Source organism: Mytilus galloprovincialis, chromosome 1 (genome assembly GCF_965363235.1).
Source record: "Mytilus galloprovincialis chromosome 1, xbMytGall1.hap1.1, whole genome shotgun sequence".
In the NCBI taxonomy this organism is placed as follows: Eukaryota; Metazoa; Mollusca; class Bivalvia; order Mytilida; family Mytilidae; genus Mytilus; species Mytilus galloprovincialis.
The window spans coordinates 130,074,268-130,101,842 of record NC_134838.1 but is presented as its reverse complement, the minus strand read 5'-3'; the positions used below and the strand labels follow the sequence as shown (position 1 = coordinate 130,101,842).

Here is a 27,575-nt window from a genome sequence, read left to right as displayed (position 1 = left end):
AGTTTTGTTTTGCTAGGCTAATTTTTGCCGAAATTACAGGCTAATGACTTTGATAAATTGTTGAAAATCATAGTTATACAGACCTTTTTAGCTCACCTGGCCCGAAGGGCCAAGTGAGCTTTTCCCATCACTTTGCGTCCGTCGTCCGTCGTCCGTCGTCGTCCGTTGTCGTCCGTCGTCGTTAACTTTTACAAAAATCTTCTCCTCTGAAACTACTGGGCCAAATTAATCCAAACTTGGCCACAATCATCTTTGGGGTATCTAGTTTAAAAAATGTGTGGCGTGACTTGGTCAACCAACCAAGATGGCCGCCACGGCTAAAAATAGAACATAGGGGTAAAATGCAGTTTTTGGCTTGTAACTCAAAAACCAAAGCATTTTGAGGAAATCTGACATGGGATAAATTGTTTATCAGGTCAAGATCTATCTGCCCTGATATTTTCAGATGCATCGGTCAATTGGTTGTTGGGTTGCTGCCCCTGAATTGGTAATTTTGAGGAAATTTTGCTGTTTTTGGTTATTATCTTGAATATTATTATAGATAGAGATAAACTGTAAACATCAATAATGTTCAGCAAAGTTAGATTTACAAATAAGTCAACATGACCGAAATGGTCAGTTGACCCCTTTAGGAGTTATTGCCCTTTATAGTCAATTTTTAACCATTTTTGGTAAATTAAAGTAATCTTTTACAAAAATCTTCTCCTCTAAAACTACTGGGCCAAATTAATCCAAACTTGGCCACAATCATCTTTGGGGTATCTAGTTAAAAAAATGTGTGGCGTGACTTGGTCAACCAACTAAGATGGACGCTACAGCTAAATGGAACATAGGGGTAAAATGCAGTTTTTGGCTTATAACTCAAAAACCAAAGTATTTTGAGGAAATCTGACATGGGATAAAATGTTTATCAGGTCAAGATCTATCTGCCCTGAAATTTTCAGTTGAATCAGTCAACCCGTTGTTGGGTTGCTGCCCCTGAATTGGTAATTTTGAGGAAATTTTGCTGTTTTTGGTTATTATCTTGAATATTATTATAGATAGAGATAAACTGTAAACATCAATAATGTTCAGCAAAGTTAGATTTACAAATAAGTCAACATGACCGAAATGGTCAGTTGACCCCTTTAGGAGTTATTGCCCTTTATAGTCAATTTTTAACCATTTTTCATAAATCTAAGTAATCTTTTACAAAATCTCCACTGAAACTACTAGGCCACAATCATTTTTGGGGTATCTAGTTTGAAAAATGTGTCCGATAACCTGGCCATTCAACCAAGATGGCCGCCACGGCTTAAAATAGAACATAGGGGTAAAATGCAGTTTTTGGCTTATAACTATGAAACCAAAGCATTTAGAGCAAATCTGACATGAAGTTAAATTGTTAATCAAGTCAATATTTATCTGCCCTGAATTTTTCAGATAAATTGGACAACTGGTTGTTGGGTTGCTGCCCTCCAATTGGTAATTTTTAAAGAAATTTTGCCGTTTTTGGTTATCTTGAATACTATTATAGATAGCGATAAACTGTAAACAGCAATAATGTTCAGCAAAGTAAGATCTACAAATAAGTCAACATGACCTAAATGGTCAATTGACCCCTTAAGGAGTTATTGCCCTTTATAGTCAATTTTTAACAATTTTCATTAATTTGGTAAATTTATGTAAATTTTTACCAAATATAGTTCTCTGTTACTAATGGGCAAAGTTCATTAATTTATAGATATAATTGTAAGAAGCAAAATCGTTCAGTAAAGTAAGAACTTCAAACATATCACCATCACCAAAATACAATTTTGTCATGAATCCATTTGTGTCCTTTGTTTGATATGCACATAGACCAAGGTGAGCGACACAGGCTCTTTAGAGCCTCTAGTTTCTAAACGCTTTCAGATATTAGGCTGATTTTTGGTATGTGAATTACTCATGATGAGTTACAGATCAAGTTTAAGTTTCGTTCCATTCTGCTAATTACAAATATGTATTGCTAAAGTTAAGGGTTTACAACTTTGAAAACTTTTTGAGACGGGGCCATTCGTGTCTCTTTGACACATCTAGTTAAAAGCTACATTGAAGTTTAAGGGCCAATTAAATCATCTATCCTACACTAAAATCAATCAGTACACATCCTATGTATTTAGTATAAAGTATAAATGTATAAAAAAGAAGATGTGGTATGATTGCCAATGAGGCAACCATCCACAAGAGACCAAAATGACACAGAAATTAACAACTATAGGTCACCGTACAGCCTTCAACAATGAGCAAAGCCCATACCGCATAGTCAGCTATCAAAGGCCCCGAAAAACAATTCAAACGAGAAAACGAACGGCCTTATTTATATAAAAAAAAAAAATGAATGAAAAACAAATATATAACACATAAACAAACAGCAACCACTGAATTACAGGTTCCTGACTTGGAACAGGCACATACATACATAATGTGGCGGGGTTATACATGTTAGTGGGATCCCAACCCTCCCCTAACCTGAGAAAGTGGTATAACATTAGAACGAAGTATAAAAATCAGTTGAAAAAGTGGTCATTAACAGTCTGAGAAAAAGCATGCATATTTTGTGGCCCTTTATAGCTTGATGTTGGTGTGACCTATAATTGTTAAAAAAATAACATTGTGTCATATGGACAAAGAGTTGTCTGGCATCCACAGTTTTCTCCCTAAACCCTTTTAGCATCATGGTAATGTGATGCTATCTGAAGATGTTTTCTTATAGATTATGTTATGGAGGTGATGCTACATTTGTATGATTTTTAGAACCAATATGATATTTCAATTTCCCCTGTTTACCAGGATGCTAAATGAAATTTCTGGGGAGAACACTTATCTATGCTACATCTTCGTATTCATATATATTAAGTAATTGTGGTACAGAATTGTTTTCTTTGTATGATGGCATTTAAAATTTGTTTACTTTTTCAGCTTGTTATGTTTGGAAGAGAGAGGTCATTGTTTGTTGAGTATGTTGAGAAGAACAATATAGCCTTAAAACATCTGTATCTGAAGGACTGGGAAAACTCGTATGAAACAATGCCTTACCCTCCTGCTGTTGGACAATATGCTATATATGACTTTGATGATCTGTATCAACATATCAACTTTGCAATGAAACAGGTATTTTTAAGCTAATTATATGATATATCCCAATTCAGAAGAATTAGGGTATACTTCTCTAGCTCTGTCTATATGTATGTCAATGACATATATACATGTATATGTCTGTTGTTTTTTTGTCAGAATCTACATGTTGTAGCTTTTTAGCTCACCTGGCCCGAAGGGCCAAGTGAGCTTTTCTCATCACTTGGCGTCCGGCGTCCGTCGTCCGTCGTCCGTCGTCGTCGTCGTCGTCGTCGTCGTCCGTCGTCGTTAACTTTTACAAAAATCTTCTCCTCTGAAACTACTGGGCCAAATTAAACTAAACTTGGCCACAATCATCATTGGGGTATCTAGTTTAAAAAATGTGTGGCGTGACCTGGCCAACCAACCAAGATGGCCGCCATGGCTAAAAATAGAACATAGGGGTAAAATGCAGTTTTTGGCTTATAACTCAAAAACCAAAGCATTTAGAGCAAATCTGACATGGGGTAAAATTGTTTATCAGGTCAAAATCTATCTGCCCTCAAATTTTCAGATGAATCCGACAACCCGTTGTTGGGTTGCTGCCCCTGAATTGGTAATTTTCGGGAATTTTTGCTGTTTTCGGTTATTATCTTGAATATTATTATAGATAGAGATAAACTGTAAACAGCAATAATGTTAAGCAAAGTAATATTTACAAATAAGTCTACATGACCAAAATGGTCAGTTGACCCCTTTAGGAGTTATTGACCTTTATAGTCAATTTTTAACCATTTTTCGTAAATCTTAGTAATCTTTTACAAAAATCTTCTCCTCTGAAACTACTGGGCCAAATTAATCCAAACTTGGCCACAATCATCTTTGGGGTATTTAGTTTAAAAAGTGTGTGGCGTGACCCGGCCAACCAACCAAGATGGCCGCCATGGCTAAAAATAGAACATAGGGGTAAAATGCAGTTTTTGGCTTATAACTCAAAAACCAAAGCATTTAGAGCAAATCTGAAATGGGGTATAAGTGTTAATCAGGTCAAGATCTATCTGCCCTGAAATTTTCAGATGAATCAGACAACTGGTTGTTAGGTTGCTGCCCCTGAATTGGTAATTTTAAGGAAATTTTGCTGTTTTTGGTTATTATCTTGAATATTATTATAGATAGAGATAAACTGTAAACAGCAATAATGTTCAACAAAGTAAGATCTACAAATAAGTCAACATGACCAAAATGGTCAATTGACCCCTTGAGGAGTCATTTCCCTTTATAGTCATTTTTTACAAATTTTTCGTAAATTTTTGTAATCTTTTACAAAAATCTTCTCTGAAAATATTGGGTAAAATTTAACCAAACTTAGCTACAATCATCATTAGGATATCTTGTTCAAAAAATGTGTGCTGTGACCAAGCCAACCATTCAAGATGGCCGCCATGGCTAAAAATAGAACATAGGGGTAAAATGTAGATTTTGGCTTATAACTCAAAAACCAAAGCACATGAAGCATTTAGAGCAAATCTGACGCTTTTTAAATTGTTCATCAGGTGAAGATCTATCTGCCCTGGAATTTTCAGATGTATCGGACAACCTGTTGTTAGGTTGCTGCCCCAAAATTGGTAATTTTTAAAAGAAAATTTGCCGTTTTTGGTTATTATCTTGAATATTATTATAGATAGAGATAAACTGTAAACAGCAATAGTGTTCAGCAAAATAAGATCTAAAAATAAGTCAACATGACCAAAATGGTCAGTTGACCCCTAAAGGGGTTATTGCCCATTATAGTCAATTTTCAACAATTTTCCCTAAATTGGTAAATTTTTGTAAATTTTACAAAATATTTTCCTCTGTATCTTAAGGACCAAGTTTAGAAAATTGTAAGTATCTTAAATATTATCATAGATTTAGAGATAAAATGTAAACAGCAATAATGTAAGTATTTTGGTTTCTTGTTCAACAGATTCTGAAGTTTGAATGTCAATTTCGAATTCCAAAAATTATTGATATAGACTTTGTCCCCTTTCACAGGTAATATGCATGTGTCAGGGGCGGATCCAGACATTTAAAAAAAGGGTGTGTGTGTGTTCCAACTATTAGTCCCCATTCAAATGCATTGATCGTTAAAAAAAGGGGTGTTCCAATCTCAATTCAAGGCTATGCTCCTTAAACAATATAACTCTAAAAGTTATAAATAAATCAGATTTTGAATATAATTTTCAATTTAATCCTTGAAAAGAAGTCTAGATTCCTAAAATAACTTATAAATTTATGTTTTTTTTATTTGTCCCAAAACATTTAAATTCATTTAATTACTGCCCTTTTATGATTATTTTATTAAAATATAATTAATTTATATTCTTTTTACAATTTACATTTTTAGAGAAAAATAACTTATAAAAGGATAATTCAAAGGGAAGTAACAGTTTTTCCAATACACAAAAGTTTTTAATACACATGATACACAACGGCAGTTAGCCAGAGGTAAACATTGTTGATTACCAGTATGTTTGACACCCAAGCTGTCAAGTGAAGCCATATAATTATACATCTTCTTTCATTTACAGGTAAAATTTAATACCCTACAGTAGTCATAATAGTAAGAAATTATCAAAAATGGCAGCTGAAAATTTTTATTCATGAAATATTTCATACAGAGGATTTTTTTTCTCCTTAACTGGATGAGACCCCTAAAAACAGGATTATTGTACTCCTGTCGGGAGGTTCACATTCTTAGAATAAAGACCCATGTTTTCAGTGTCATTAATTTTTTGGTTTCAGTCATCATATTTATTGGACTTTGTTGTTTTTAGTTTTTTTTGTGGTAATAAGATATAGCAAAAAGAAACTCTTCAATGAAAAGTCAGAATTCTTTTTCTGGTCTTAAAGGTACAGTAAGGAGGAGTTTGCTCAAGTTTTAAACTATAATAGGGACACATAAACTGCTTTGTATTTCAGATATAATATAGATGAATATGATCAACATAGTTAAATGAAAAATTTGAATAGCTAGCATTCTAAATTTAGAATGAAAGAAGCTAGATAACAATGAACAGGTTGGGAACAAATGATCACAAATCCTCTATACGGTGATTATTCCTAAGCTAAACAATAGATTGCATGTTTTGTCACTTTTGCAGAAATCTGGTCATCCCAATTTTTAGTAAAGTGCAATAATTGATGCATGTTATGCTAGAGATTATAGCCAATATAACTAAAAAATGCCATTCTGCCCTAATTTGTTTTAAATCCAATCTAAACAAAAATACCCCTCTATAGATGAATAATTGTATGCCTCTTTAAAAGAAGGTTTATCCCTCTATACAGGTATAATCGCCATATAGAGGGTTTGTTCCCAACCTGATGAAAGGGAAAAAATTATACAGATTTATAAATGACAGCAAATAATATTACCTGATGAAAATAGTTTACACATTATTTTACTGTTAATATTTATTTTACTGCGTTGTGCAGTTGAAAATATAGTAGCATACAACTAAATGTATCTAATTTGCAAACCCTTATAAATTTTACTCTCAATACTTTACATGTTCTCAAATTATTATGTTGTCGTGAAAACATATTCTTGTTAAAGACTTACAATACACCCTATTGCTATTTGTCCGCCATTACTGGATATCACACAGGTTCCCGTAAAATGTTGACGTCATAAAACAAAATATCTGACGCCATAATGGATAAGTGATTGTTGTATGTGTCAAAAGTTCAAGCGGCCGGGTCAGCCGGGATTAGCGATAAGGTGTATGTAAAAGAGAAGGATGAAGCTAAAAAGAAGTTTTCAATGGAAATATTAAATTCATTAAAAATATTTTAACCATTTGAGTTTTGTTTGTTGGAACTTGTGTACTGATATACTTTATTTGTAATTCTACAAAATAACAATTGAAACATCTGTTATCAGACTTGCCAACTATCCCGATTTTCACGGTATCATCCTGATTTTCATACCTTTACCCGAATCCTGATATCAGGATCATAAATCAGTTCAAAATCCCAAATTATTGGTTTCCAATTTTATTTTTTTCTGGTCCATTCAAATGAATGTTTAATTTTACGTGGGGACATATAATGACAAGTTTAAGACCCTATGCTAATCAACAGTCACAACAGGTGTCATAATTTGTTATTGCATGTAATTGGATTACCTGATGGGTCAACAATCTTCACTAATTAATATTTGCTGGGACTATCATACTTTCCTTTAGTATAATATAAACCTAGTGCCCACCCGGCCAGATATTTGTAAACAGAAATTTGGTCATACAGCCTTTCATATTTAATCAATTTATCATATGAGCACAATTTGCACCATTTACCGTATGTGTAAGCCTACTCCGGTAAGAGCACCTCTGAATACAAAGAAAGATAACTCAAATTTTATTAATTTTCTCATTAAAATGGACTATATCAAAATCTGTTTTCATTCAGGACATATAGGTTTAGGTTTCTTTGAGTCATGATAAAAAGGTAAGGTCTTTGGAGGTAGAAAATGGGGGTCTTCCCTTTGTATCCTTTTATTATTAATAGAATGCCACCTAAATTAATTATATTGCATGACGAAATATACTTATTTTACACATATTTGTTGAATATTTGGAATTGTGTGGTTAATTTATTGAGCAGTTCCAATAGTTTTTCAGTCAGACGTTTCCAATAATCAATGTATCTTGCAAAATCTTGTAAAGTCTAAGATTTTATCAATTTTATAGTGAAAAACTGATCACATTTATTTCACCTTAGATATACTGTTTCCAGATTTAATATGCGGCAGACATTACCTGTGAATGGGGATGAAGGCTGTAATTCAAACATGATAAAAAAGAAACGGAAATACTATAATGTTCCTGATTTTATTTCTGTTGTTCATGTTGTTAGGAAATTACTTGTGAAGTTATTTAAGTTATGACGTCATATTCAATGTAAACAAAGAAACGCTGTTATCAGGTTACGAAATTTTCCTGATCATTTTTATGGCCCGCAAGGAAGTTGTCGGTGCCATATAGCTTTACCCTTGTCTGAAATCCCAAAATTCTGAAATTCCGTAATTTCGAATTCCGTTAGTCCGTAATTCCGAAATTCCATCATTCCGTCATTCCGCAACAAATGAGTTTTTTTCTAAACGCCTTCAGATATTGGGCTGATTTTTGGTATGTGAGTTAACCATCATGATGTGTTACAGATCAAGTTTAAGTTTCGTTCCGCTCAGCTAATTTTTGTCGAAATTACGGGCTTTTGACTTTCATAAATTGTTGAAAATCACAGTTATACATACTTTTTTCTAAATGCCTTCAGATATTGGGCTGATTTTTGGTATGTGAGTTAACCATGATGTGTTACAGATCAAGTCTAAGTTTCGTTCCGCTCCGCTAATTTTTGTTGAAATTACGGGCTTTAGACTTTGATAAATTGTTGAAAATCACAGTTATACAGACTTTTTTTAAATTTGCCTTTAGATATTGGGCTGATTTTTGATATGTGAGTTAACCATGATGAGTTACAGATCAAGTTTAAGTTTTGTTCTGCTCTTCTAATTTTTGCCGACATTATGGTCTTTGGACTTTGATAACTTGTTGAAAATCACAGTTATACGTACTTTTCATGCCCCACCTACGATAGTAGAGGGGCATTATGTTTTCTGGTCTGTGCCTCCATTCGTTCGTCCGTCCGTCTGTTCGTTCGTCTGTGCGTCCGTTCATCCCATTTCAGGTTAAAGTTTTTGGTCAAGGTAGTTTTTGATGAAGTTGAAGACCAATCCACTTAAAACTTAGTACACATGTTCCCCATGATATGATCTTTCTAATTTTAATGCCAATTTATAGTTTTGAGCCCAATTTCATGGTCCACTGAACATAGAAAATGAAAGTGCAAAGTTCAGGTTAAAGTTTTTGATCAAGGTAGTTTTTGATGAAGTTATAGTGACATCTACTTGAAACTTAGTACACATAGTCCCTATGATATGATCTTTCTAATTTTAAATCCAAATTAAAGTTTTGACCCCAATTTCACGGTCCACTGAACATAGAAAATTGTAGTGCGAGTGGGGCATCGGTGTACTATGGACACATTCTTGTTTTCTAAATGCCTTCAAATATTGGGCTGATTTTAAGTATGTGAGTTAACCATGATGAGTTACAGATCAAGTTTAACTTTTGTTCCGCCCTGCTAATTATTGCAGAAATTATGGGCTTTGGACTTCTGATAAATTGTTGAAAATAACAGTTATACAGACTTTTTTTCTATAAGCCTCCACATTTTGAGCTGATTTTTGATATGTGAGACTACCATCATGTTTGTGTCCATATGTGTTATTCAAATTGCAATACTGCTAAATTAAATATACACAAATGCACTAGCAATACCAATTTCTGAAATGGTCATTTCCTTATATAACCAAAGGCTACATGTTTAGAAACTATAATTGCACTTTGATATATTATTTTATTCAAATATATGAAGCATAAATATATAGATATAGCTATAAATATGTCTGAACAAGTGACAACTCTATGGCAGAAAACACATATTATATTCATGATATATATAAAGGTACTATGTCTACCCCAATCATATTAGCTCTCATTATGTAATTGTTCATCTAGCCTTTCTTTTATCAGACTATGCATTTATAACATTTTGTCCTCGTTATTGTACATTGTTTGCATATATATTTTTAGATTTTTAAAGATGCCAAGAAGAAAAAATTGGAGGGCAGCTGAGGCTAAACGTGGTGTGAAAAACCCAAAGAAACAGAGACTGACGGACTTGACTGGGGATACTGGCCCCATTAACAGTACAGAGTTCGACCTTGACATAGGTGATACTGACACCCTCAACAACAGTAACTCAAATAACATGGGGGATACTGACCTCCACACAAATATAAACAACAGTAACTCAAATAACATGGGGGATACTGACCTCCACACAAATATAAACAACAGTAACTCAAAAAATATGGGGGATACTGACCTCCACTCAAATGCAAACAACAGTAACTTGAAACTACTTGAAAAATCTGAATTGAAAACACTTGAAATATCTGAACTGAATATACTTGAAATATCTGAATTGAATAAACTTGAAATATCTGAACTGAATATACTTGAAATATCTGAATTGAATAAACTTGAAATATCTGAATTAAATAAACATGAACTATCTGATTTGAATCAAAACAGTAACAATAACTGTGCAAAAGAATTGAATGAAAACAGTAACAATTACTGTGCAAAAGAATTGAATCAAAACAGTAACAATTACTGTGCAAAAGAAACTTGTCAAATACAAACAGATATTCTGTCAAATGAATCAAACAATAGTTATGCAAGAAAAGATTCTCATATTAATATCCAAACTGATCTGTTGCAAGACCAAAATGAACAATCTAAAAATAATTTAGAAGAAGTATCTGATTATTCTAATTCTTTTAATGCAAAATTTCTGAAATTTGGAACTTTTGACCAATATGCCACAAAATTTGCTGATCAAAGCAGGGGAAACCAATGTACTTGTAATTGCTTAGTTTTCTTGTCACTTTCTACATCAAATTTTGATTCAAACACACTGAACCTGGATTACATTTTGAATAAAGGTGATGATATTTACAGGAAGCATGTTCAAGAATTAACAACACAGGGATTATTTAAAAATATGCTTTTAAATTTTGATGAAATTCCTGTCAAAATAGAAATTCCTGAAGGGATTTTTATAATTAACAAACAAAATATTCTGTTTGGTCTAGCTTTACAGTACCAAGAGTTGACTGGATTTCTAACATTACAAGAAGCAATTCAAAATTGTATAAAACAGTCTAACAAATTTCTTATTTTGATCGGAGCCATATGTTCGGCAGTTTATTATTTTAATCATACATACTATTTTTTTGACACTCATTCTCATTCAGAATGTACACTGAATAATCCATTAGATTCCTCTGGCAAAAGTATTTTGATTGGATTTGCTGACTTGCATGACCTCCTCAGTTACTTATATGCTTTTTACACAAGTTTACAAATTGATTTAGACTCTCAATTTGAAATTTTACCTGTAAGTATCAGTAGTATAGATACTGACAAAGATGTGACCAAGCAGATTAAGAATTATTTCGATGATCAGAAACTAAGGAACACAAAACAAACAAAAGTTTCCTACCAGTATATGAAGGTACCCAAATTTGTATATATGAAAAACTACATGCAAAATAGAAGAAAAAATAAAAAATTAAAGGAAAAAGAATTAAATGCAAAAAGATATTCCAGAAAAGATAAAAATTATAGAAAAACTGAAGCAGATAAAAAAAAGTCTCGGAGAGATGATTCTGATATAAGGCAGATAGAGAGAAAAAGAGAACTTTCTTCTAAAAGAGAGGCTAGAAAGAACGAAGATTTCAAAAAAACAGAACTGGCTGCTAAAAGAGAGGCTAGAAAGAATGAAGATTTCAAAAAAACAGAACTGGCTGCTAAAAGAGAGGCTAGAAAGAATGAAAATTTCAAAAAAACAGAACTGGCTGCTAAAAGAGAGGCTAGAAAGAACGAAGATTTCAAAAAAACAGAACTTGCTGCTAAAAGAGAGGCTAGAAAGAATGAAGATTTCAAAAAAACAGAACTGGCTGCTAAAAGAGAGGCTAGAAAGAATGAAGAATTCAAAAAAACAGAACTGGCTGCTAAAAGAGAGGCTAGAAAGAATGAAAATTTCAAAAAAACAGAACTGGCTGCTAAAAGAGAGGCTAGAAAGAACGAAGATTTCAAAAAAAGAGAACTGGCTGCTAAAAGAGAGGCTAGAAAAAATGAAGATTTCAAAAAAAGAGAACTTGCTGCTAAAAGAAAAGTTAGAAACGATGAAAATTATAGAAGGGCTGAAGCGGAAAGTAAGAAGTCTCAAAGAGATAATTCTGATATAAGACAGATGGAAAGACAAAGAGAACTTGCTTCTAAAAGAGAGGCTAGAAAGGATGAAAATTATAGAAGGGCTGAAGCAGAAAGTAAGAAGTCTCAAAGAGATAATTCTGATATAAGACAGATGGAAAGACAAAGAGAACTTGTTTCTAAAAGAGAGGCTAGAAAGAATGAAGATTTCAAAACAAACGAAACAGAAAAGAAAAAAATTGCCAGACAAGATGAAGACTACAGAAAACATGAGTCTAAACGTGACTTCCACCGAAAAAAAGAATATAGGTCAAATCCAGAAAATTTAGAAAATGAGCGTTTGAAGAAACAAAGTTCCAGACAGAAAAACCTAGATATAGACAGATTTTATGAAAAGACAGTCAAAAGTACTAAAAGAAAAAACATTGATTTTACAGATCATGAAAAAGACCTAAAAAAGAAAAGAACTCAGGGTATAACCCTTGATGCTTGCATAAGAAATTTTAAAACAAAAATAAATCAAGGTCCTACATATATATGTACTTCATGTCATCAAACTTGGTTCTGTGATTCTGTAGTAAATTCTAAAACTGTCAAAACGAACACTCCTGCTAACATGACTCATTGCTTTACTAATTTTAAATCTGTACAGCACATAGAATGGATATGCCACACTTGTCTAAATGCAATTAAAAGACAAAAAATACCTCGTTTTGCAATAGCAAATAAAATGGGATTTCCTCAAAAACCAAAAGAATTAAATTTGTATCCTTTAGAAGAGAGACTATTATCATTAAGAATTCCTTTTATGCAGATTCGACAGTTGCCTAGAGGCGGACAGTTATCAGTTAAAGGCAATGTTGTAAATGTGCCTGTTGAAGTTCAACCTACAATAAATTCTCTTCCACATACAATAGAGAAATCAGGTACAATATCAGTTAAATTGAAGAAAAAGCTTGAATTCAAAAAATGTGATTTTAGTGAAAATGTCAGACCATTTGCTGTCATTTGTGCATTACATTATTTAATGAGAACAAGTGACTTGTACAAGTCTTCTGGGATTGAAATAAATGATGATTGGATTACAGAAATAGCAAAAATAAATGAAGAAGACACACAAAATGAAAACAATAGTAAAGAACAAGAGGATCATCAGGATGAAAATGATTCAGACGATGACTCCGATCATTTCAGTGAAGTAGATGAAAGTGAAACGCATGTTGGAAACACAGATACACTGTTAGATCACATTCCAGACGACAATCCACTATGTGATACAGGTTTAACTTTTGCTCCTGGTGAAGGTCAACGACCAATAAGTCTCTACAGTGATCCTGATGCAGAGTACTTATCTTTTCCAACTATATTTTGTGGTCAAAGAAGGCCAGATAATAAAGACAGGTCTGTTTCTGTTCACTATACTGATATTGTCAAATGGGAACTAAGGTCCATGGATAGGAGAGTAGCACAGTCTGTACCAAACATTTTTTTTAAGTTAAAGAAAATTCAGTTAAAAAACATAAGTGATAAGGTCAATCTTGCTCTGAGAAGGTGTCAATCAGAAGGAAAACAATGGACAGCAAAAGATGTACTGAATCCTAATACTGTGAATGATCTTGTAAGATTGGATGAAGGTTATTATATCTTTAGAAGTTTAAGAAACTCCCCAGTATACCTTGAAAAGAGGAAAAAAGATTTGTTTGCAATGATTAGACAGTTGGGTCTTCCAACGTGGTTTGGCTCTCTTTCATCTGCAGACACTAACTGGAAAGATTTGTTACGAATTCTTGGCAAATTAAATGATGGAAAAGAGTATACTGACAACGAATTGGAAGAAATGGATTGGAATCAGAAATCTAAACTTGTTCAGAAAGACCCTGTGACATGCTCTAGATATTTTGATTATCGTGTCCAACAGTTTATCAACTTGGTGTTGAAAAGTGATCATGATCCTATTGGAAAATTGACAGATTTTTTTTATAGGGTTGAATTTCAACAGAGAGGTTCACCACATATTCATATCTTAATTTGGATTGAAAATGCACCAGTATATGAAAGTGATTCAAATGAAGAAGTTGTAGCATTTATTGATAAATATGTCTCCTGTTCACTTTTAGAAAATGACAGTTTAGTCAATTTGCAAGTTCATAAACATTCAAAAACGTGCAGAAAAAAAGGTCACCCAATTTGTCGTTTTGGTTTTCCCCTTCCACCTATGAAAGCAACAGTAATTTTAGAACCTTTGGGAGAAAATGATGACATAGAAAAATACAAGGCTATATATAAAGAAATACAAAATGAAATTAATACACTTCACAATTCTGAAGATATAGACCAGATGACATATGATATGTTTTTAGATGACGTGTTACAAATGAATGATGAAAATTACATTAAGGCCATTAGAAGCAACTTGAATGGTCCAAAAGTTTTTCTCAAACGAAAACCATCTGAAGTCCGTGTTAATGGTTACATGAAAACTGTGTTGATAGCCTGGCAAGCAAATCATGATTTACAGTTTGTTTTAGATGCATTTGCATGTGCAGTGTATATTGTTTCATACATAAGTAAGTCACAAAAAGGTATGAGTGCATTACTAGACCAAGCAGCAAAAGAAGCACGACAGGGAAATTTAGACTTGAAGCATCAAGTAAGACACATTGGGAATTACTTTTCAAATTCTGTTGAAACAAGCGCACAAGAAGCAACCTACTTAACGCTACAGATGCCTTTAACAAAAGCTACAAGACAAGTTGTATTCATTAACACATCTCCACGTCACAAAAGAACTTTCCTCCTTAAGCAATCATCAGCCCTAGAAAAACTAGGCCCAGACTCTACTGAAATAGAATCAGACAATGATATTAAAAGATACTCGCGTAGACCAAAACAACTGGAGAACTGGTGTCTAGCAGACTATGTATCTGAACTTGAATTGCAGTATCCTAAAACTTCAGAGTCCTCAGATCATGAATCAGAACAGCAGGACAATAGATCTGAAAGTGAAAATGAAGAGGCAAATACAGATGTTATAGAAGAAAACAATAACAAAATTGACTTAACTCTGAAGAATGGTATTAGAATATACCAAAGAAAAACACCTAAGGTTATAAGATATGTTAAATACAATTACAAGACTGACTCTGAAAACTTCTACAGAGAACGCTTAATGTTATTTTATCCATGGAGAAATGAACTTTCAGATTTGCAATGTGGACATGAAACATTCGAAAAAATGTACTTGACTGTTGCAAGAGTATTAGAAAAAAAAGCCAAGCAATATGAGGGTAAAGTAATAGATCTAGAGAAAGCTATAGAAGAGGCAGAAAATGATTGTAATGAGAATGATCAGATAGCACCTGCCACTCAGCAAGTAGAAATGGAAGATGCTGAAATAGGCCCAACAGAATCTGAACAGTATGTTCATTTCAATCCAGATAGACCAACAGAACATAGACTGTATGATATGTCCCGTGAAGTTGGAATAGAAGCAAGAACAGTAGAATTGACAAATCATGCCAACAGAATAAGTGAGAGTGATTATTTTGCATTGATAAGATCCTTGAATAAAAAGCAGTGGGAATTTTTCCAACATGTTGTCACATGGGTTAAAACAAAACATGAACCATTTTATACATTTTTGACAGGTGGAGCAGGGTGCGGAAAATCTGTAGTTGTCAGAGCAATATTTCAAGCTTTACATAGACACTTATGTTCTATTGAAGGTGAGGACCCTGACGATATAAGAATTCTTCTTTGTGCTCCTACTGGAAAGGCAGCTTACAATATAAATGGTCTGACTATTCACAATGCTTTCCAGATACAACCAAATAAAGGACTTGACCAGTCACTGTCATGTGATGTTCTCAATACACTCAGAATGAAATACAGAAATTTGTCTCTGATTTTAATTGATGAAATTTCTATGGTTGGAAACAAAATGTTCTCTTTACTGGAGAGAAGGCTGAAAAAAATCAAGGGAAGCAACTGTTCATTTGGTGGCGTCAGTATCATAGCTATTGGTGACTTTTTCCAACTCCAACCTGTATTTGACAGCTGGATTTTCAATGATCTTAGCAAAGGATTAACAGCATTAGCCCCTAATTACTGGAAATTATTATTTTCTTTTCATGAACTTACTGAAATAATGAGACAAAAAGATGATTTAGAATTTGCTCTACTACTAAATAGGTTGAGACAAAATCAGCTGACTGAAAAAGATTTTGCAGTTTTAAGTACAAGGACTGTTTCAATCAGTGATCCAACATACAGAACTAATGCTACACATTTGTTTGTTGAAAATGCTTTAGTGGATAATTTTAATTTGCAATACATATCTAAATTATGCTCACCAAAAGTTAAAGTTAAAGCAGTTGACACAGTTTGTGGGGATTTACCAACATCTGTAAAAACAAAATTACTTAGTTCTTTACCAGAAAAACAGTCTGATACAGCCAATCTTGCAAAAGAAGTAGTACTAGCAATTGGGATGAAATATGATCTTACAGCTAATATTGAAGTCACTGATGGTCTCACAAATGGTTCAACATGTGAACTTAAATTGATTGAGTGTAAAACTACATCTTTAAGACCAAGTATCATATGGGTTAAGTTTGAAGATGCCAGAATAGGTGCTAACAATAGAAAAAAATATTCACACTTGTACGGAAAAGATGTTGAAAAAACATGGACTCCAATGTTTGACATTAAAAGATCATTTACTTATAAATATAAGACCTTTGAAAGAATTCAGTTTCCTCTTCGCCCAGCAGCCGGAAAAACAATTCATAAATCGCAAGGAGATACATTGCACGAGGTTGTTGTTAGTCTGAAATCAAAACGTAAAGGGAAAATACCACATATTCACTATGTTGCACTAAGCAGAGTAACATCTTTAACTGGATTACAGATATTAGATCTTAATCAAGAAGCAATATCTGTAGCAGATTGTGTTCGACAAGAATTACACAGACTAAGGACAGATGCAACTCTACAGTTGTGCTTTAAGCCATTGTATAACTTATCAAGTAACTATTTTAAAGTAGTTTTTCACAACTCAAGGTCATTGCATGCTCACTTTAATGATCTTAAATCAGACCCTAACATCTTGGATGCTGATGTTATTGGTATTGCTGAATCAAGACTTATTTCAACAGATGAAAATGATGATTTTCATGTACCTGGTTTTGAACCACCAGTTCGATTAGACCAAAAGCAAACAAACTTTAATACAAGACCACCTCATGGATTGGTATTATATTATCGAAATAATTGTATTCTTCACAATACAGTCACTTTCTCAACTCCATCTTTAGAGTTTGTTATAGCAGACATAATATCACCCAGCAAAGGTCTTTTTCAGGTTGTCTTTGTTTACAAAGCACCAAACTGCAAATTGCAACAACTTAAAGATACTTTCCTTGCAAACCTTCTTCCTGATGTGTATTTAAGACATCCAAAAATTATCATAATGGGAGACTTTAATATTGATTTAAATACTGGGAACACTTCTTTTTTAAAGTTCATGAGAGATTCATTTTGCTGTTCACAAATTGTATCTAAACCTACTACATCTTATGGTACATTGTTGGACTTAATTTTCCTAAATTTTGATAGTAAGGTAAATTTTGAAACAGAAGTTCTTGATTCCTATTGGTCAGATCATAAAGTTATATATGTAGCCATTGAAACACAATGATTCAATGTCATAATTATTTTATATGCCGAAACCAGCTTTGTTTGAAACAATGAAAATTAAACCCGCTGAAAAACATGACACATTTGCGGTTGCTGAAAATGCAACCTCAAATGTGCAGGAGTGGTTTTAAAGGAAAATGGGTTTCCACTCCAACAGATTTGCCTTTTCATAAGTAGGAATAGGACTGAGTTGGCTTCAAGACTCCTGATATCCAGTTTTACCTGTTTAGAAGAAAGCTTCTTTACAAAGCTTTCTTCTTTACAAGTACACTGGATTAACGGTAGCAGAGGTAAAGAAATTTGAAAGTGTGTTACTTTGTCTTCCATAAAGCAGAAAGGCCATTGGTGATTGGTCAACCATTTTGCTATGGAAGATAAGTAGAATTCCATTCATTTCAAGTCAGTAATGATTGGAGACATCAAATTTTAGAACCTCTACTACCTGAATGCTCATTGTATCAGTGGAGAGTTGTGTGCACTTAGCATGTGAACACTCCTGATATTTACTTGTTATAAATGTATCTATATATAATTCTTGAAATATTTGTTTTGAATACAAACAACAGCCATTGCTTTAATATAGATGTAAAAATGGAGTTTTGAAGACCACAAGTTCCATGCCTCATTTCTCTTCCTACAAAATGATTAAATTTAACTGGCTGTTTGATGAACTATGATTAAATAATCAAAATGTTTATGAGTGTTGAAATCCTTGCTGTTATGTAAATATATTCATTGTAATTTTTCATATAGATAACTTGATACAATTTACAATACTTTTGTTCACTGTATATATATATATGATATATAAAACATTTATCATGATTAAGTATGTACAGTTTACTTTTTGTAATGCTAAATTAATCTGTATATTTATCTCATCCAATATTCATTGACTTTTTCTGTTTAAGAAATGCTCTCATGTTCATATCAGACATAATAAATCAGTTCTGTACAAATACCACATATTTTATTATAATATAATTATTTGGAGTTCTCCAAATTGAAAAACAATCCAGAAATCCAACATTTTTGATTTCTTATGATTTCAATTATGTCTTATTCTAAGTACAGGTTTATCAAAATGTGTAAATCATTAATTCATGCAAAGGGTTAAATGTTGAAAAGAAAAAAAATCAAATATTGCATTAATTTGTCATTCTACTTAACTATGTGGTTGCAGTTTTGCTTATACATTTGATATATATATAGAAGTCATTTATAAAACAGAAACTAATGAACAGTTCATGTAAACATTTGCTTCATAGAGAAAAAAATTGTGACATTTGCCTATTAGAGAAGAATTTGTGAACATTTGCTTAATAGAGCAGAAATTTGTGACATTTGCCTATTAGAGAAGAATTTGTGAACATTTGCTTAATAGAGCAGAAATTTGTGACATTTGCCTATTAGAAAAGAATTTGTGGACATTTGCTTAATAGAGCAGAAATTTGTGAACATTTGCTTCATAGAGCAGAAATATGTGAACATTTGCTTAATAGAGCAGAAATTTGTGAACATTTGCTTAATAGAGAAGAAATTTGAGAACATTTAATGACTGTTTTATAATAAGCCAATGTAAAGTGAATTCAGTAAACTAACTGCTGAAGAAAATAAGAATTATATAGATTGTTTCAGTTGTTGTTATATTAACATCATACAACAATTAATAAACGTATGGAGTAAACTTTTGAATCTTGCATTAAAGCAAATCCACCAGAACTGATATGAATAAAGTTTAATACAGAGATACTATGGTATAACTCAGTATACCATGAATAGAAATGAAACAAAAATGACAATTACTTTGACAGATAGTTGTTAAATGCTCAAGAGAAAATAAATTATATATAGAATCTAGACTCTTTAAGTTGGAAATAACTGTTAAATATTCTTCTCGACAAGTCTTTACAAATTCACTTCAAGAATTTTTGAAGGTCAAGATATGGAAACAATAATCATATCATAATATAATCGCTGTGTTGCTTTTTATATATACTGTTTTTACTGTCATATTTTGACTTTGAAAATGTGTTGTTATAGATATAGAATGTAAATATTGTTCTATAAGTGAACTGTTTTAATCCACATATATAAAAAAAATGTATAAGACAATGAATATTATAATGCATTATTTGAAGTATTTCATGTGTTCAAATTTTTCATAATAAACAATTAAATTTGATGTCTTTTATTATTTTTCACACCCCATTTATTTTTGAAATTGATAAGAACAAAACCTCCAGTCAAGAAGAGAAAAAAAACATGGTCACAACCCTAAAAGAACAAACAAATAGCAGCTTCACACATGTTAGAACTACTATAAAGGTCGTCTCTATTTAAGCTAGCAAAAACTTCGTTCTCTGTGTCTACCTTGTTCAATTCAAGTAATACCTATTCATTTTGAATCTTAATTTAAAGTTCAGGTCACCACTCATAAAAGATGATAATCTTGGGTCCAGTAAAAAGATTGATACAATTGATCTGTTGTCATTCTCCATAATGATCAGTAACTTTGCTGTCATAACTAATTGAACAACTTATATATATTGAACAAAATCAATTAAAGTTTCCTTAATTATCCTTGACCAGTATTAGTAATGATAGGGTCTGGCGTATATACATTATGTAGTCCTGGTATCGATGATGAGTTTATATAGAACAAATATATAGACATGTATGTCCATGAGTGAACAACACAATACTTGAAAAGTGTGTTTTAGACCTCAAAACTGAAAATAATAAACTAGTTGAAAGTAGTTAAATCACAAGAAAGATTAGATTTTGGTTCTCAAAGTTTCCTTTAACAAAAAGTATTATTGTTATTTCATGCATCAATTGTCAACAAAAATCTAAGGTGAGCGACACAGGGTCCTTGGACCCTCTAGTTCACATTTCTTATCAATCTTCATCATGGTATGCTTTGCTGTGTGCCATATTTTTAGGTTTGTCTCTCTTCTTACAGTGTGCTGGAAACTAATACATATTACATACATATTACTTATAGACAAAAAATGTTCTTCTTAAATGTCCTGGGGCACCCTCAAAATCCTGGTCAGTCATTTGTCATGTTCAACAGTAAAATCTGGTACCTGAGACCAATTGAACTCTGTAATATTCATTTATTATAGAAACCTTATTGAAGTATTTTACATTTTGTAGTATAATCAGACAGAAGACACAGCTCTTGCTGTTTTCCAGTTGGTACGTGAGAATGGATCTGTGAGAGCCATGGAACTGTGCAGTGAACATTACAATGGTGGCATGCTTTATCCTAATGGAACATTCAGTTTTTACTCAGAGAAAAATCAAGGTATGATATAAATACTGATGTGAAAACATTTTTAGGACTTTTATATATCACCATAAAGGGTTACCTTATAAAATGATGACATCAGTTTATTATCATATAGTTAAATGCTTCAAAAGTAAGAGAAAAAAATATCTGATGCAATTTTCAATATCACAAGGACCATAAATCCTGAACGGTAAAAGTGAAAATCATTAGTATCAAACTTGACCTAAGTTTTGTCATTAGTAACAACATATTAAAATTTTAAAGCTTTTGTTGAAGGGTTTATGTGTTATAGCACAGAAACATATGGAATCACTATTTTTCTTAATCACAACTCATGAATGGTCAATGTCAAATTTGTCAATAACTTGACCTCCATTCTGTCATCAGAAAAAACATATTAAAATTTGCAAAGCTTTGGTTGATTGTTGATGAGTAAATGCATGGACACTGCTTGGCACGAATGCCCATCCGCTGTACATCCCCAAATCAAAACTGATTTTTTTTTGTTTGGAAATCAAGTTAGAAATTAAACTATAGAAGGTAGAAAGACAGCTGATAGATAATGTGATTGCAAACGTACAACACATAACATCATGGCAAGCTTGTGATCATCAATGGATTTTTTTCACAACCTGGGCTGAAACCCATTCATTTCAAATTTTTATCATTTCTGCTTAAATTGATCTTCAAAAATGATGTTTAGCTAAAGTACACTGCAATTACATAAAAAAAAACTTGAGGACTTGATTGTGTATCTGTGTATCTAGAGTATGGCGATTTTATAGCTTTATCATTAATTTCAGATTGTGTTTTTGTGTATTCAGAGCGTGGTCATTTTAAAGTTTTATTGTTAATTTAAGATTGTGTTTTTGTGTATTTAGAGTATGGTAATTTTATAGCTTTATCAGTAATTTCAGATTGTCTTTTTGTGTATTCAGAGCATGGTTATTTTATTGCTTTATCATTAATTTAAGATAGTGTTTTTGTGTATTCAGAGCATGGTCATTTTAAAGTTTTATTGTTAATTTAAGATTGTGTTATTTTGTATTCAGAGCATGGTTATTTTATAGTTTTATTGTTAATTAAAGATTGTGTTTTTGTGTATTCAGAGCGTGGTCATTTTAAAGTTTTATTGTTAATTTAAGATTGTGTTTTTGTGTATTCAGAGCATGGTCATTTTAAAGTTTTATTGTTAATTTAAGATTGTGTTATTTTGTATTCAGAGCATGGTTATTTTATAGTTTTATTGTTAATTAAAGATTGTGTTTTTGTGTATTCAGAGCGTGGTCATTTTAAAGTTTTATTGTTAATTTAAGATTGTGTTTTTGTGTATTCAGAGCATGGTCATTTTAAAGTTTTATTGTTAATTTAAGATTGTGTTATTTTGTATTCAGAGCATGATTATTTTATGTTTTATCGTTTATTTCAGATTGTGTTTTTGTGTATTCAGAGCATGGTTATTTTATAGTTTTATTGTTAACTAAAGATTGTGTTTCTGTGTATCTAGAGTATGGAGATTTTATACCTATGTCTTTAATTTCAGATTGTGTATCTGTGTATCCAGTACAAGAATTAAATAAAACAACAGGGAAGACACAGGATAGATATGACATTAAGGAATATCTAACTCAAAACAACAAAACTAATTTATTTCACAGGTAATATATACCATGTCTCAAAATTACAAAGTATCTATTCCAAAGGTATTACCCGTCACAATCTTAAAAACATATCCATTTCACAGGTATTTTTTTATGTCACAAAACAACATAACATATCTATTTCACAGGTAATATATCTTGTCACAAAACAAACAAAATATTTATATTTCACAGGTTATTTTTCCTGTCACAAAATCACAAAACACATCTTTTTCACAGGTAATTTCTCCTGTAACAAATCAACAAAACATATCTTTTTCACAGGTAATGTGTCCTGTCAGAAAACAACAAAACATATCTATTTCACAGGTAATTTCTCCTGTAACAAATCAACAAAACATATCTTTTTCACAGGTAATTTCTCCTGTAACAAATCAACAAAACATATCTATTTCACAGGTAATGTGTCCTGTCACAAAACAACAAAACATATCTATTTCACAGGTAATGTGTCCTGTCACAAAACAATAAAACATATCTTTTTCACAGGTAATGTGTCCTGTCAGAAAACAACAAAACATATCTATTTCACAGGTAATTTGTCCTGCCAGAAAACAACAAAACATCTATTTCACAGGTAATGTGTCCTGTCACAAAACAACAAAACATATCTATTTCACAGGAAATGTGTCCTGTCACAAAACAATAAAACATCTATTTCACAGGTAATGTGTCCTGTCACAAAACAACAAAACATATCTATTTCACAGGAAATGTGTCCTGTCACAAAACAACAAAACATATCTATTTCACAGGTAATATGTCCTGTTACAAAACAACAAAACATATCTATTTCACAGGTAATGTGTCCTGTCACAAAACAACAAAACATATCTATTTCACAGGTAATATGTCCTGTCACAAAACAACAAAACATATCTATTTCACAGGTAATGTGTCCTGTCACAAAACAACAAAACATATCTATTTCACAGGTAATGTGTCCTGTCACAAAACAACAAAACATATCTATTTCACAGGTAATATGTCCTGTTACAAAACAACAAAACATATCTATTTCACAGGTAATGTGTCCTGTCACAAAACAACAAAACATATCTATTTCACAGGTAATGTGTCCTGTCACAAAACAACAAAACATATCTATTTCACAGGTAATATGTCCTGTTACAAAACAACAAAACATCTTTTTCACAGGTAATGTGTCCTGTCACAAAACAACAAAACATATCTATTTCACAGGTAATGTGTCCTGTCACAAAACAACAAAACATATCTATTTCACAGGTAATGTGTCCTGTCACAAAACAACCAAAATATTTATATTTCACAGGTTATTTTTCCTCTCACAAAATAACAAAACACATCTTTTTCACAGGTAATTTGTTCTGTCACAAAACAATAAAACATATCTATTTTACTATATATTTCACAGGTAAATTGTACTGTAACAAATCAACAAAAAATATCTATTTCACAGGTAATGTGTCCTGTCACAAAACAACAAAACATATCTATTTCACAGGTAATTTGTCCTGCCAGAAAACAACAAAACATCTATTTCACAGGTAATGTGTCCTGTCACAAAACAACAAAACATATCTATTTCACAGGAAATGTGTCCTGTCACAAAACAACAAAACATCTATTTCACAGGTAATGTGTCCTGTCACAAAACAACAAAACATCTATTTCACAGGAAATGTGTCCTGTCACAAAACAACAAAACATATCTATTTCACAGGTAATATGTCCTGTTACAAAACAACAAAACATATCTATTTCACAGGTAATGTGTCCTGTCACAAAACAACAAAACATATCTATTTCACAGGTAATATGTCCTGTCACAAAACAACAAAACATATCTATTTCACAGGTAATGTGTCCTGTCACAAAACAACAAAACATATCTATTTCACAGGTAATGTGTCCTGTCACAAAACAACAAAACATATCTATTTCACAGGTAATATGTCCTGTTACAAAACAACAAAACATCTTTTTCACAGGTAATGTGTCCTGTCACAAAACAACAAAACATATCTATTTCACAGGTAATGTGTCCTGTCACAAAACAACAAAACATATCTATTTCACAGGTAATGTTTCCTGTCACAAAACAAACAAAACATATCTTTTTTACAGGTAATGTGTCCTGTCAGAAAACAATAAAACATATCTATTTCACAGGTAATATGTCCTGTTACAGAACAACAAAACATATCTATTTCACAGGTAATGTGTCCTGTCACAAAACAACAAAACATATCTATTTCACAGGTAATGTGTCCTGTCAGAAAACAATAAAACATATCTTTTTCACAGGTAATGTGTCCTGTCAGAAAACAATAAAACATATCTATTTCACAGGTAATGTGTCCTGTCAGAAAACAATAAAACATATCTATTTCACAGGTAATATGTCCTGTTACAAAACAACAAAACATATCTATTTCACAGGTAATGTGTCCTGTCACAAAACAATAAAACATATCTTTTTCACAGGTAATGTGTCCTGTCAGAAAACAACAAAACATCTATTTCACAGGTAATTTGTCCTGCCAGAAAACTACAAAACATATCTAAATAACAGCTAATGTGTCCTGTCACAAAACAACAAAACATATCTATTTCACAGGTAATATGTCCTGTCACAAAACAATAAAACATATCTATTTCACAGGTAATATGTCCTGCCACAAAACAACAAAACATATCTATTTCACAGGTAATGTGTCCTGTCAGAAAACAATAAAACATATCTATTTCACAGGTAATATGTCCTGTCACAAAACAACAAAACATATCTATTTCACAGGTAATGTGTCCTGTCACAAAACAACAAAACATATCTATTTCACAGGTAATGTGTCCTGTCACAAAACAATAAAACATATCTATTTCACAGGTAATATGTCCTGTCACAAAACAACAAACCATATCTATTTCACAGGTAATGTGTCCTGTCACAAAACAACAAAACATATCTATTTCACAGGTAATGTGTCCTGTCAGAAAACAACAAAACATATCTATTTCACAGGTAATGTGTCCTGTCAGAAAACAATAAAACATATCTATTTCACAGGTAATGTGTCCTGTCAGAAAACAATAAAACATATCTTTTTCACAGGTAATGTGTCCTGTCAGAAAACAATAAAACATATCTATTTCACAGGTAATGTGTCCTGTCAGAAAACAATAAAACATATCTATTTCACAGGTAATATGTCCTGTTACAAAACAACAAAACATATCTATTTCACAGGTAATGTGTCCTGTCACAAAACAATAAAACATATCTTTTTCACAGGTAATGTGTCCTGTCAGAAAACAACAAAACATCTATTTCACAGGTAATTTGTCCTGTCAGAAAACTACAAAACATATCTAAATAACAGCTAATGTGTCCTGTCACAAAACAACAAAACATATCTATTTCACAGGTAATGTGTCCTGTCAGAAAACAATAAAACATATCTATTTCACAGGTAATATGTCCTGTCACAAAACAACAAAACATATCTATTTCACAGGTAATGTGTCCTGTCACAAAACAACAAAACATATCTATTTCACAGGTAATGTGTCCTGTCACAAAACAATAAAACATATCTATTTCACAGGTAATATGTCCTGTCACAAAACAACAAACCATATCTATTTCACAGGTAATGTGTCCTGTCACAAAACAACAAAACATATCTATTTCACAGGTAATGTGTCCTGTCACAAAACAACAAAACATATCTATTTCACAGGTAATGTGTCCTGTCACAAAACAATAAAAACATATCTTTTTCACAGGTAATGTGTCCTGTCACAAAACAACAAAACATATCTATTTCACAGGTAATGTGTCCTGTCACAAAACAAGAAAACATATCTTTTTCACAGGTATTGTGTCCTGTCAGAAAACAACAAAACATATCTATTTCACAGGTAATATGTCCTGTTACAAAACAACAAAACATATCTATTTCACAGGTAATGTGTCCTGCCAGAAAACAATAAAACATATCTATTTCACAGGTAATATGTCCTGTTACAAAACAACAAAACTTATCTATTTCACAGGTAATGTGTCCTGTCACAAAACAAGAAAACATATCTTTTTCACAGGTATTGTGTCCTGTCAGAAAACAACAAAACATATCTATTTCACAGGTAATATGTCCTGTTAAAAAACAACAAAACATATCTATTTCACAGGTAATGTGTCCTGTCACAAAACAACAAAACATATCTTTTTCACAGGTATTGTGTCCTGTCAGAAAACAACAAAACATAACTATTTCACAGGTAATTTGTCCTGTTACAAAACAACAAAACTTATCTATTTCACAGGTAATGTGTCCTGTCACAAAACAAGAAAACATATCTTTTTCACAGGTATTGTGTCCTGTCAGAAAACAACAAAACATATCTATTTCACAGGTAATTTGTCCTGCCAGAAAACAATAAAACATATCTATTTCACAGGTAATATGTCCTGTTACAAAACAACAAAACTTATCTATTTCACAGGTATTGTGTCCTGTCACAAAACAACAAAACATATCTATTTCACTGGTAATGTGTCCTGTCACAAAACAATAAAACATTTCTATTTCACAGGTAATATGTCCTGTTACAAAACAACAAAACATATCTATTTCACAGGTAATGTGTCCTGTCACAAAACAACAAAACATATCTATTTTACAGGTAATGTGTCCTGTCACAAAACAACAAAACATATCTATTTCACAGGTAATTTGTCCTGCCAGAAAACAACAAAACATCTATTTCACAGGTAATTTGTTCTGTAACAAAACATATCTATTTCACAGGTAATGTGTCCTGTCACAAAACAATAAAACATATCTATTTCACAGGTAATGTGTCCTGTCACAAAACAACAAAACATATCTATTTCACAGGTTATTTGTCCTGTCACAAAACAATAAAACATATCTATTTCACAGGTAATGTGTCCTGTCACAAAACAAC

General features: G+C 32.1%; 1 protein-coding gene across 1 annotated transcript in view; it reads left to right on the top strand.

The window, feature by feature from the left end:
• Window positions 1-27,575, top strand: part of LOC143059535 (mucolipin-3-like) — a 55,643-nt gene that overhangs the window by 7,869 nt on the left and 20,199 nt on the right. Inside the window, exons 3-5 of the mRNA XM_076233056.1 lie at window positions 2,941-3,132; window positions 20,823-20,973; window positions 22,502-22,616. Coding sequence (XP_076089171.1) covers window positions 2,941-3,132; window positions 20,823-20,973; window positions 22,502-22,616 — 458 coding nt within the window. The remainder of the gene's footprint in view (window positions 1-2,940; window positions 3,133-20,822; window positions 20,974-22,501; window positions 22,617-27,575) is intronic.